The sequence below is a fragment of the Miscanthus floridulus genome, chromosome 5, assembly GCF_019320115.1.
Source record: "Miscanthus floridulus cultivar M001 chromosome 5, ASM1932011v1, whole genome shotgun sequence".
Lineage (NCBI taxonomy): Eukaryota > Viridiplantae > Streptophyta > Magnoliopsida > Poales > Poaceae > Miscanthus > Miscanthus floridulus.
The window spans coordinates 22,996,833-23,010,079 of NC_089584.1; the positions used below are offsets into that span (position 1 = coordinate 22,996,833).

Genomic DNA, 13,247 nt, shown 5'->3' on the forward strand with positions numbered 1-13,247 from the left:
GTTTTTATATTTCTTTTGAAAATAAACTAGGAAGCTCCATCACATACTGTAGCAAGGAGCCAAAGCTGTTTGGAGTCGCAGAAAACAACATATAAATGCAAATATAAAAGTAGTGTGACTAGTAAGTGCACAAAACGACATTAAAAAATTGATAGTTGAACATTACATAATTGCTCTCTGCAAATGCACTTTGATATGGGACCATTTACTTGTGACTTGAATTATGTGAGGTCAGGATTCAGGCAATGCATTATCTCTTCGGGAGTCATGCGTGTCTAATTAGTGGTGATATCATCAAAGATTGTGTGTTTAATAATCGATTACTACTAATACATTATGTGATTTTGCCGTACAGAGGATGGTTAGATTATTGACGATTCATCAATACTGCTACTGTACTAGTATCTCACTATATCCACACCATGTGCTGTTAGGCTCCGTTTGGCAGAGATTCCATAGCTGATTCTCTGGCCAAACAGTTTTCGAGAGAGAAGTAATTATTTGCTAATTCCGTGAGGTGATTCTCTGAAATGAACTAGGAGAGCTGAAAAAAGTAGCTTCTCCTGATTATGTGAAGTGATTCTCCGTTATGATTTTAAGAGTTTATGCTAAAGAATCAAAGAGAATCACTTTCAGCCATAAAATCACTTCTCTCAGAGAATCAGCTTCCATAAAAAATCAGAATTAGATAGAGCCCCACTAAACATGCCTTTCGTTACAATAAAAAGCAGCAGAGCACGGAGGAAGACAACAAACCAAGAGCGAGCTTGATGATAGGACCTGGCTCGGCTGACCACGGGTGGACGCTATGGTCAAGGCCGTCCACGGCCACGGGTGGACGTGTTTCAGGACAGCGCCTCAAACTGGACGTTATTTGGTTTAACGTCCTTCTTGATTTTAAAATTCCCCACAAACATTTACTAAAATTATTATTTTAAAAAATTTTGGGATGGACGGCCAGTGGGCAGCGTGAGGGCGGTGATGACGAAGGAAACGTCGACGGCGGGAAGTGGCAGCAAAGGAGGTGCCGGGCGAGAGGAAGATTATGAAATTGCGCCGTCGGCAGTGGAAAACAATCTGCAACTGTCTCCAAATTGCCGCATTCTATTTTTCTTCTTGACAATATACTCATGTTTAAGACAAAATGTATGCTTCTATTGCTACATGTAGTTACAAAAATGTATACGATAAAAAAAAATAATTATTGAAAAAAAAATGTGTCCGATCCCCTGCAGTGGAGCGAACATATCTGGATTTTCATGCCAACATACGAAGAATGTACATATATCGAACCTGTAGCACATTCATTCTCTAGAAAACATGAGCAGAACACGATTGCAAATTACCAGCACCTGAAATTCTGTTGCGCTAGCGCAGGTCTGTTGGACTAAATTGAGCCGTATGCAAAACTCCGATAGGAAAGAATCGCAGGGCTACAAGAACCCTAAGAATAGCAGGGATACAAGAACCCTACGCAAAGCAAAAAATTATCAAACCCTAAACAAATTCCTTGACAGTGCTTTCACAAGTTGGTTCAACTTAGAAAGGCAGACAGAAATCCACAAGCCGGTCCTCCATGGCAAACACAAATCCACACAAGTTGTTTTGACTTAGACAAATAAATCCACAAGCTGGTCCTCCAGCATAACACCAAGATTATTAGAACGGAGTGAGGCACCACATGCGTGAGTGGAGCAATATATAGCCTCATGCAGCCTCCAGTCCACCGCAGGCCTCCAAAGCACTGGCTTAATCATTTCATTCCTCTGCATCATCACCACCTGTTAACAATTAAACATGAATACTTGCTGAAGCATGAAGCAGCACATAAAATACTTGCTGAAGCACATAAATCTACGTACCTGACGAGCCTGGCTGAGTGAAGCCTCGTGCATGCCACAGGCCAGGCTGGAGTCCTAATTCAGCTAACCAATCAAGGGTGCACTGCATCCGACGGGCCTGGTTGGGCTGCATGCAGTCAACCAAACGTGCCCATGGATAAGGAGTTGGTCGCTCACTTGGTTTGATCCCAACATGTAACTGTTCTTCGTGAGTTTCTTTGCTTGAAATTGGGAAGGAACGGCCTGCAACATGATGAACAAATCAACAAAAAATTAAATAGCTGGACAACAGGTCAAATCTGAGGTAAGAACAAGTGATCAACAACATGAATAAAAACAACAAATAAATGTGAAATAAGGCACCGGCACTCCAGCAGCCACAACCAGACATGGCCAATTACTAAATAGTCAGACGGTTAATCAACGGATCGGCCAACTAGCCAATAAAATCGAATTGATGCACCTGAACAGTGTTATGGGACTGTTTTTCTATTAACACTCAAGTGATTTGAAAAGCACTGGGTCCTACGTTACATGGCACACGGTGCCCAGATCACACCAATTGGTGGCAGAGGCAGCAAATGCCTGATCTGACAAAACACACAAGCTCTCAATGGAGAGCACCCTATCACACGTTTTTGTCACCTAATCTGACGAAGACAATGAAAGGGGTGAGCAAAAAATGAAAGCAACTTTTCTTATAGACCAGTGGTCTGCATTGTGCGAGATTATTAGCCTGAATTCTCCTATTGGTACATGGGCTGCAGCTTTAGTAGAGGCCAGCGATTCTAGTAGTTGTCATGGGCCTGCCCTCAAGGACTCAGCTGGCATCATCACCATTAATCAACACACGACACTACTTGTATTTAAAACTGTGCTGCTACAAATATACTAATTGTGCAATCAACCCTAGTAAACTTTTAACAATGTCCCCTGGCCCTAATATCTATTTGTGCAACCAACACAGGTTATGTTTACAACAATGTCAGCACTAGTTAGATTTTCAACAATGTCGACACTAGTTAAATTTTCAACAATGTCCACTACCACTGATATCTATCTGATTAAGCAACCAATTTTGTACATTTTGAAACTGAGTTGCAATAAAAGATAGTGTCCAGGCACCAGCCATATGAGAAAGCCATACTGAAAGCAGAGAAGCAGATGCCATGTAAAAACAAACAAATCGCAATGGACGATTAATTAGAAAACAAGCAGATAACATAAGCATTTGACTGATAGATGCCATGATAGTGCTGAGCACGCATCAATATAGTAGTAGTTATTCATAATAATTAATTAGAAATCAAACAGTTAACAAAAGCATTTCACTAGTAGGTGCCACAACGAAAATTTAGAGCAAACATCACTATGTTGTTAATTTATAATGGAACATGAATTAAAACACAAACAGATGGAAGTCATATGCATGATACAGTAGAGGAGGGAAGTCACAAGATGCAGTACAGGCAAGCATTTGAAGCAATAATACAAGAAACTAATTACCTAGGGTAGTTGGTGGATTCATCATATATTGGGAAATCATACTAGGGTAATATATGATAGATGAAAGAAGCTGTCTTTCAGTAGTACCAAACTCCTCTACAGCTTGTACTTTGGCATTCTTCATATCAACAATCAGAATCCATGCCGCCGGGTGATTATGTTTCTTCCTGGCCACCAAGCAAACGACTTCTTCTTTACCATTCATGCACTGAGCTGGCTGAGACATTACGAGGTTCTGCAGGGCCAGATGCTCTCCTGCAAGCAATCCAGACTCGAGCACCTTGGAAACAGCTGGGTTGTCGATTGTGATGTCAGAAGCATGGACCGTGCAGTCCTGGTGCCAATCCTCGTACGAGTTGGTCATACGTGTGTTGCTCCATGTGGTGAGAGCCCAGCTATCCACTTTGAAAGAGAGAGACCCTGTTTCGGGGTCCTTGTAGGGAAGTCGAGTGGCAGTAACCTCCAAGTGAACAAGCTTGAGGACCTTGTCTCTGCTGAAGGCAATGCCACGGCGTTGCCATCCAGGTCCAAATGGAAAATCCTTCCCGCCGGTATCCCTTAGCTCCTTCAACGGCAGGGGAATAGGCACACCACGAAGGGAGGGCTTTTCGAGCAGCACGTCACATAAGAGGATGCCACGCCAATGATCAACCCAGCCAATGGTACCACCTTCACCTCCGATGGTTATCACGCCGCTTGTTAAATGACTATGAAGCTGAGTTGAGCCTCTGGGGAGCTCCATCGGAAACGGCTCCTGTGGCACCTCCACACACAACGTCCTGCAACTCCAGCTCTGAGTATGGGAGTGGAGCACGTAGAGTTTGTACTGGTTTCTAGTGAATGTGGGAATCAACGCGGCGACGGTGTATTTGCCATCCGAACGAGGAAGGAGGCCGACGCCGTTGTACTTGAAGTAGGGGTCGTGAGGGCGCTGCAGCCGCTGGAGCGACGGGCCGCTGGTGTGAGCTTGGTAGATGAAATAGTCGAAGTCGTAGCGCGAGAGGGAGGACGGTCCAGATCCAACGTTGACGGAGACAAGCACGAGGTTCTCCACCGCGCAGACGATGTTGGGGGGCACGCACGGGTTCATGTCGGAGCTGTGCACGTAGAGGATGGAGGGATGTGGTGGGTGCTCGAGAGAGAGCGATACCTCGATGGTCTTCCCATACCTCGTGCAGCCTGTGGCAGTGATAGCGTCGCTGTTGCGGCCGGCGACTGCTACAGTGTTGAGGAGGATCCAGTCGGGACGGCGATCCATTGGATGGAGCCAACCTAAACTGGTGTGGGTGTGGAGAATCGGATCTGATCCGATACGCTGGGGGGGGGGGGGGGGGGGGGGGGGGGGGGGGCAGGAAGAAGCGGATGGGTGGAGATTGAGAACCATTGGGGGCTAGGGTTATATGTATTAGTACATTCAGAGACCACAGGCCGGAGTGGGGAAAGGCCCAGACACCCCAGCCTGGCCCGTCTCCCCTCGTTCGTCTTGCCACGGCAAGTTTGGCTGGGCTTGCTGGCTTTGTGAATGCTTCGCTTGTTCTCTGACGGAGAAGTAATTTCTCCGGAAAAATATTGAGAAAAAACGCATCTTCCATCTATGATCTTTTTTCCTTCGAACTTATCTCTATGTCCTGAAAACGAAAACCCCTTCCCTGTTTGGTCTTCCGTCCGATCTGTTAGCGTCTACCATTAGTTTTCCCACTGATAGGCGCGGATCCGTCTCCAGGGAACCGAGAGGGAGTGTCGATCAGCGCGCGGAAAGCGTGCCAACTTGATTTCGGTTTAGGACTAAACCCGAGGAGTGCCTCGATCCGGTGTGCTAGTGGATCCGAACCGCGAACCATGAGGGTGCCGTTCGCCCGTTCCAGGGCACGGGGCCCCGAGGCGGCATCCATGGCTGAGGCATGGTGACCTCGCGGAGGTGTAACTGGCTCAGCTAGTCAGTCACGAAGTTCACTGCTCCGAAGTGGAGATCTTGATCGAAATGAATGGCAAACGTCGGCGCCGGCGCCCGCTGCAGAGGCATGGCGGCTACGCCAAGATATGGCTGGCCCAGGCGGTCAGCTGCGAAGTCCTAGCCCCCGAGGAGAGCCTAGTTGAGGTGGAGATCGGAGACGAGCGTCCGCCCGTCGATGTTGACAAACTCGAGGCTCCCAAAGCGGATGCGGCCACCGGGGGCCACACTGAGAGCGAGTCCGAGGTGGGTGAAGGATGCCATTGACGCCCTGATCACCAACGTGAGTGCGCGAATTTCCCCTACCTGACGTGCCCAACTGTCGGTGTTTTGAGAACCGACTAGTAAATTTATCACCGCGTTGCTCAAGGGATTCGATGGCTAGCATAAAAAACAAAGAAAATTTATACTGGTTCAGGACTGAGCCCTATGTCTAGTTGCCAGAGACCTATGAGTACGTGTTCCTCAATGCCAAAGTGCTCCAAAAGGCTTACAACAGGGAGTATGCAAGCTATAGTCCTACAAGGAGTAAAAATTCAAGAAATGGGAAATATTTGAAGGAAGCCGAGCGAGAGAATTTGATTAGATCGGAGCTACCTATAGAAGAAGGCATGGCTCCCCTTATATAGTCACGGGGGCCAGGTTACATGCAGAGAAGGGTTCTCCTAGCCCGAGTGGCGAGGAACCCAAGGGATGGAGAAGCTAGCGTGCTTGCTAAGCAGTCTATCTAGTCTTGTCGTCGGTATGGTCGACGTGAGCTTGCTCCTTACGCCAAGGGATGTCGTATGGTGAATGTACAGTTTCAGCCATGGTGGCGCAAGGGGAGTGGTGGCTGCTTACCAACTCCCTTGCCCGGTATGTCATGCTTGCTGTCTCTAGGCCTTCATCCTGGCGCTTCGTTTCTTTAGGGAGAAGTTGTGATGTTACTGTATAGGGAGTGTCGGTGTTTCGAATCCGTCGGCTAGTAAATTTGTATATTACGCGTCAAGTTTCAGATGGTGTGCTCAAAGGACACGGGGTTTATACTGGTTCGGGCAGAATGTCCCTGCGTCCAGTTTCAGGCTGCTTGTGTTATTGGCACTTGGTTTGTAGTAGGGGGTTACAAACGGTCGAGAGAGGGAGCCAGTCCCAAGTCTCTATGGGTTCGTGATGGAGCTTAAGTGCTCAGTGCGTGTGTTCATTTGTTCGATGATCAGTTGATCGTCCCCCCATGGGGTGCCCGCCCTTCCCTTTTATAAACTAAGGGTAGGACCTGGGGTACAAGAGAGAGAGAGAGAGAGAGAGAGAGAGAGAGAGAGAAAATGGTGGTACAGCTACTGTTTGGTGCTGCCCTTCTCCTCCACGGGCAGGTCCTGCAGGCTCTGTTAACGATAGTGAAAGTATGCGGGCGGCGCCTCTCCTCTCCCTGACGTGCGGTATGGGAAGATCTCGTGTTAGGGGTGGCTCGAGAATCGAGTGGTATAGCGCCGGTCCGCCTGACACTGTTGGAGACGTGGGTGTCAAGATGCAGCTTTTCAGAGGTGGCCGGTTATGTCGAGGTGTGCCGGGGCCCTCCCTAGCATTAGGACACGATTTCGAACCTGCACCCTTTGGTCAAGGTGGCCAGGCGTAGCGGGGGACTGGTGGCATAGTTCCGACCTGTTGGGAGCGTCAAATCCGTGCGTCCTGGGCATTTAATGCGGTACAGATCCTGCCCTTGGATCTTATTTTTGCGTGGGGGCGATCCAACCCCCAGGGGTCGAGCGATGTGGAGCCCACACTCTCGGGCGAGACGGGGCCTGAGCCCTTGGGGTCGGTCAAGATGAGACTCGTGATCCCAGTAGCGAGCGAGGTGGGGCCCGTACCTCCTAGGGCCGGGCGAGATGGAGTCTGTGCCTCTCGAGGGTCGGGCGAGACGAGACCCGTGCCCCCGAGGTCGGGTGAGACGGAGTCTGCGCTTTCTGGGGTCATCCGGACTCGGGGCCCATGCCCTCGGTCGGGCCCGAGTCTTCAGGGTCGGACGGGACAAGACCCGTGCCTTCGAGGTCGGGCGTGATGGGTCCCGCGCTCTGGGGGGGTCGGGCGAGACAGGACCTGTGCCCCCGAGGTCGGGCGAGACGGAGTCTACGCTTTCTAGGGTCGGCTGGACTTAGGGCCCACGCCCTTGGTCGGGCCCGAGTCTTCGGGGTCGGACAGGACAGGACCCGTGCCTTCGAGGTCGGGCGTGACGGGTCCCATGCTCTGGGGGGTCGGCCAGGGCCGTCACGTTATCCTTAATCCCCGGTTGGATCAAAGTAAGCGGCAGTCATCCCATAACCGTAGGACACCTTGATATTTATATCCGACAGTAGCCCCCGAGTCTTTGGAGGAGTGGGACACTCCTTCAGAGGCTCTTTGAGGTGGTCCATTGTTCGTCCTATGACCGCATGTTTGGTCTCTTTGCGATGCCCAGCCCCCGAGCCCCCATGCGTAGCAGGGGTCCGGTCGAGGGTCGTTTCGTCTTGTGATCGCTATCCCTTGCGCGTTCATTCGTTAGAACGGAGGGGTTGAGCCGTACCGCGCTTTTCGTCGTTGGACGAAGCACAGTGCTCGGTGAGTTGCTAATGGGCTTGTTCGAGTGGAGCCCCGGCATCCCCTTTGCGGGGGCCCGGTTCGAGGTCAGCTGGTGACCGACTCCAAATTCTTGGTGGCTAGTTCATATAGTTCTCGGGTCCATTCAGCCGGTCCCGAGGGCTCGCTGCCTCCCTTCGAGGTAAACCATGAACCACGCATCATCCAAGACTCGAAACGAGGGTTGGGATGCCCGTAGCGCTCCACACGGCTCGGGTACTGGCCGCTAGCGGGCCTGTCTTTAGCCTCCCCTTACTCTTAAGGTGCCCTGGAGCGGCTGCGAACCCACCGGTGGGCCAACCTTCAAACTCCTGGGCGGTTAATGGGCCATAGGGGCATTTTCAGCCCCGTATCCCTTCTTACCTGTGGCGGCTCGGCCCGTTTCGTGGGATTGAAATACCTTTTGTTCGGCGTAACCTTCGAGGGAGAGGTTTAGGAGCGGCGTGACCCCTGGAATCTCGAGGTAATAAATTCAGGAGGATTTGTTACCTGGACTTACCATATGGGGCCGTGCGGTTCGGGCGCATTTTTCTGTGAGATAACCAAAGGGGGAGGATCCGGCGAGACCTGGCCGAGCACATGGAGGAGGAGATCCTCCCGCGTGGGGGGAGTTAGTTTAGTCGAGTTCGGAATTTAGGATATGTAATAAACTTGGAAAAGTTCTGAACTTCCATTTTGACCGGAAACGTCGTCTGACTTTTCTTCTTTCCATCTGTATGGAAGGGTCATTGCGATCCGACCCTTAGCATAGCTACTCGATATTCCGTCGGCGCGTGCGAGCTTGTGGATGCTTTGCCCGATCCTTCGGTGGGTGCGCACGAGCGCACCCGGTGGGTGTAGCCCCCAAGGCTTTGAAGGGGTAAGATATCCCTTCAAAGGCTTGACTCGAGCAGGAGAGGAGGTGCTTAGCGATGCTGACATCGGGGTGGATGAAATCGAGGAGGTAGTGGCTTCCTTGGCGCGGATCCCTATAGAGGAGACAGATAGCGAAACTTTGGCCCTAGGGGGTTAATTAGTCGGATGAGTTCGGCATCGGGGTTGTTAAGGATCTGAACAAGACTTCTGTTTTCTAGACAGAAAGGTTATCTGGCTCTTCTTTTTATGTGTATAAGAAGGTTATCGCGATCCGACCCTTAGCTCATGATAGGACGGTAAGAATTTGAGTTACGAGTGACCAAGCGCCGATCACGCTGGTGAGCAAGTGGCACCGTAGCCGCTGGGGCATAGGCTTCTTGCAGTCCGACCAGTTTTCCTTGGTGCTTAATTTTTCGCACCTCTCATCCGCAGGTCTTATCATAAGAAGGGGTCGGATGGAAAAAAATGTTTTCGAGTACGTGTAATTATATCTTAATACGATCCAATCTCTCCCGACATTGAGGTTTCAAAGCTCGAGGTATGGGAAAGAACTCTGGTTATACTGGTGAGCAAGAGTGCCATAGCTGCTGGGGCGTAGGTTTCTTGCAGTCCGACCGGTTTTACCCAGTGCTAGTTTCCGCAGCTCTTACTTTTAGGTCTCATCATAAGAAGAGGTCAGATGTAGAAAGAAGATTTCGTTAAGTATAGTACGCTTGTCAACCCCCGAGTGAGGCCCGACCCCAGGCCATTGCTAGGGTCGGGTGTCACTGGAAATTGGGCAAATGCGAGTGAAAATGTTAGGAGATAACACTTTTCTTTTCTTTTTCGAAAACATCATCCTTAGCTTTTATGATCATAATGATAGCCTTTAGAAAGTACTAAGGGTAAAAGCGATGTAGCTGTTCGATGTTCCAGGCATTGGTGAGGACTTGTCCATCGGCATCCTTGAGCTTGTAAGTGCCTGGGCGGAGTACCTCGGTGATGATGTAGGGGCCTTCCCACGGCGGTGACAGCTTGTGGCGGTTTTTGTTGCTCTGCATGAGGCATGGTACCAAGTCACCGATGCCGAAGGCCTGACCTTAGACACGGCGGCTGTGGTACCGATGCATTGCCTGCTGGTACTTGGCCGATCGGAGGAGAGCGACATCGCGTGCCTCATCGAGTGGATCTACGGCGTCTTCAATGTACGTTTCGTTGGCCTAGTCGGTATATGTCTTCACCCTTGGCGCCCCGTATTCAAGGTTAGTGGGGAGGATAGCCTCGGCACCGTAGACCATGAAGAAGGGCATGTGGCCAGTTGCCCGACCACGAGTCGTCCGCAAGCTCTAGACTACCGAGGGCAGCTCCGTGACCCATCGTTTGCCATACTAGTTTAGCCGATTGAAAATCTGAGGTTTGAGGCCCTGCAAGATCAGACCGTTGGCGTGCTCAACTTGCCCGTTCGTGTGAGGGTGCACCACGGTGGCCCAGTCGACTCGGATGTGGTGTTTGTCGCAGAAATCAAGGAATTTCTTCCCTATGAACTACGTCCCGTTGTCGGTGATGATAGAGTTGGGGACTCCGAAGCGGTGGATGATGTTGGTGAAGAATGTCACGGCCTCTTCCGATCGAATTCTGGAGATCGGCTGAGCTTCTAGCCACTTGGAGAACTTATCCACGGCGACAAGGAGATGGGTGTAGCCCTCGGGTGCCCTTTTGAGGGGTCCGACCAAATCAAGCCCTCAAACCGTGAATGGCCAAGTGATGGGGATTGTCTAGAGTGCCTGGGCTGGCATGTGCGTCTGCTGGGCATAGAATTGGCACCCTTCGCAGGTGCGCATGACCTGCTCGGTGTCGGCCACTGCCATCGGCCAGTAGAATCCTTGCTGAAATGCGTTTCCGACCAGGTTATGTGGCGCGGTGTGGTGCCCGCAGGTCCCATAGTGGATATTCTTCAGCAGCCTGACCCCCTGATCGACCGGGATACAACATTGCAGAACCTTGGTATGACTTTTCCTGTAAAGCTCCCCAGCGATGACAACAAAGGACTTGGCTCACCACGCGAGCCGTCGTGCTTCTGTTTTATCGGAGGGGAGCACTTCACGGATTAAGCAGTCAAGGAATGGCGTCCTCCAGTCAGCCTAGGGGTCAGGCTCAATTGCCATGTCCCCATCGGCCTACGGAACCACGAAGGCTGCGGGGTGAAAGGTCCTTGTTTGGTTTTGGTAATTGAGTGACAACTTAGGTGGACTAATTGTGTTTATGTGAGATACACAGGTGATTAGTCCACAGGTACATGTGTGTGAGCAACATATGCCATGAAGGTAAAAATGGCTTGGAGATGTTGCAAAGCTCACACATGTGATGATGAAGGAGCTTAAATGCACATGAGACATGACATTGAGTCATGTGATCAAGGTGGAGAAGATCAAGACAAGACTTGGCTTGATGGACCGGTTGTAAGCGTGAAGGGCAAGTCGAAGGCTTTGGAAGTGATGGACCGCGTGGTGGTGAAGCTTGAGCAAGACTTGGCGCCGATGGACGATGGCAACGGTGAAGAGCAAGTAGAGTCAAGATCAATGAACCAATATGATCATGTGATGATATGAAGTGGATCATATCATTGTTGATCGTGTTGGTGCATGTGTTGCATCGACATTGAAGGAGATGGAATGGAATGCGCAAGGCAAAGGTATAACCTAGGGCATTTCATTTCACCGGTCATAGGTGTGTAGAGAAGTTTATGACCGGGTTTAGGATAGATGGCCGTACTATCAAGAGGGGCAAACTTGTTTGCATATCGGTCATCTAGTGCCACTCGAGTGATCTAACTTTGCATTGTCGCTAGGATCGAGTGGCATGGCAAGTTGAGTGGCTAACATCCTTTGGGAAATGATTGTGAAAATGCTAACACACTTACACATGGTGATGTACACTTGGTGGTGTTGGCACATTTACAAAGGCGGTGGTGTTCGGCGCTTTTGCGAAAATGGAATGCCTATTTTCTATTGCGCCGGATGCAAATTCTTGTGGTTAGCACACTTGAGCAAGGGTGAAGAGAATGGAGAAGATGCTGGCGTCGGTCAACTGACCGGACGCTGGATCTGAATGCACTGGACGCTGGAAGGCTGCGTCCGGTCAGGCTGACATACGGTGACGCTGTAGCTGGAGTGTGACCGGACGCTGGCTGTGTCCGATCACGTTCGACCGGACGCGTCCGATCATGCTCGAGAGCTTACTGGAAATGACCGGACGCTGGGGGTTCAGCGTCCGGTCAGTTGAAGCTGGAGCGTCCGGTCAGGTCAAGTGACCGTTGGAACCGGGACACGTGGTCGTCTGCGGGCGACCGGACGCTAAGGTCCAGCGTCCGGTCAACACGACCGAAGCGTCCGGTCGGCCCGACCGTTGCCTAGTGAAGGGGTAACGGCTAGTTTAGCCCTTGGGGCTATAAATAGAAGTGGCCTTCGGCCATGGCTGGTGTGGAGCACCTCAAGAGACTTAGTGTCCATGCTTGTGAGTGCTTGGGAGCCCTCCATCACACATATACTTGATAGTGATCATTCGATTGTGTGAGTGAGTGATTCTAGTGCGATTGCATCGTGAGGTTGCATCGAGTGGCACTAGGTGATCGAGTTGCAAGCCGGTGGTGCTTGTTACTCTTGGAGGTTGCCACCTCCTAGATGGCTTGGTGGTGGTCTCCGTCGAAGCGCGCAAGAAGCTTGTGCGGCGCTCCGAAGAAGTGCTTGTGAGGGGCATTGTGCTCGCCCCGCGGGAGCCGCGAAGAGCAACTCTAGTAAAGCGTGTCATTGAGCTACCCTCACTCATGGGGTAGGTTCTTGCGGCGCCCGACGTGCGGGCTTAGCGGGTGATGCTAATTAGCCGCCGAACCACCAAGTGAGCGGTCGACACAACGGGGACTAGCGTGTTGGCAAACACGTGAACCTCGGGAGAAAAATCATCGTGTCAACCTTATTCTTCCCGTTGGTATGCATCCCCGTTACACAAGCTTGCAATTACTTTTATACATATTAAGCTTGTGTAGTTGCTCTTGTAATTAGATAGCTTGTGTAGCTTGCTAATTTACCTTCTTGCTTGTGTAGCATAGAAGTAGCTACCTTACGTGGCTAATTTGGTTTTAGTAACCTTGTTAGTCACATTGCTTAGTTTGTGTAGCTAAGTATTTATGCTCTCTAATTAGGCATTGGTTGCCTTGTTATTGAGCATTGCTAGTGAGCTTAGTTAGCTTTGTGCTTTTGCTTACTAGCATGTGTAGGAGCTCCCTTGTCACTTAAAGTACTAGTGGCATAGGTTTGTGTAACCTTGCTCCTAGAATTGTTTAGGAGAGCTCTAGCTAGCCCGGCACCTTTATTGCTTAATTGTTATCTTTGCAAGGTGCTAGTGAACATATATAGTGGGGTGTAGTCTTGGCTAGACCGTTAGTTTAAATTCCGCATTTGTATCGGTTAGCCGACGCGATTAAGTTTTAGAAAAGACTATTCACCCCCCTCTAGTCACCATCTCGACCC

At 50.4% G+C, this 13,247-nt stretch overlaps 1 protein-coding gene across 2 annotated transcripts; it reads right to left on the reverse strand.

Annotated features, from left to right (window-relative positions):
* Positions 1 to 1,247: 1,247 nt before the first annotated feature.
* On the reverse strand, positions 1,248 to 4,661 carry LOC136451765 (uncharacterized). Of its 2 annotated transcripts, none has more exons than XM_066452454.1 (3): positions 3,348 to 4,661; positions 1,863 to 2,084; positions 1,248 to 1,766 (listed from the first exon to the last, which is right to left on the reverse strand). In XM_066452454.1, exons 1-3 carry the CDS (start codon positions 4,603 to 4,605, stop codon positions 1,759 to 1,761), a joined length of 1,488 nt encoding a protein of 495 aa, XP_066308551.1. In that variant the 5' UTR covers positions 4,606 to 4,661; the 3' UTR covers positions 1,248 to 1,758. The 2 variants fall into 2 exon arrangements, with proteins under 2 accessions (XP_066308551.1, XP_066308550.1); XM_066452453.1 differs by having other exon boundaries at positions 1,251 to 1,781.
* Positions 4,662 to 13,247: the final 8,586 nt, after the last annotated feature.

What these genes read in the sequence shown, in the direction of transcription:
- LOC136451765 (XM_066452453.1), bottom strand. Translation starts at nt 4,605, where the DNA reads ATGGATCGCCGTCCCGACTGGATCCTCCTCAACACTGTAGCAGTCGCC. An exon ending in GAATCCACCAACTACCCTAG is followed by an intron (nt 2,085 to 3,347) that starts GTAATTAGTTTC and finishes ATCATGTTGCAG; the next exon opens with GCCGTTCCTTCCCAATTTCA. An exon ending in CACTCAGCCAGGCTCGTCAG is followed by an intron (nt 1,782 to 1,862) that starts GTACGTAGATTT and finishes AATTGTTAACAG; the next exon opens with GTGGTGATGATGCAGAGGAA.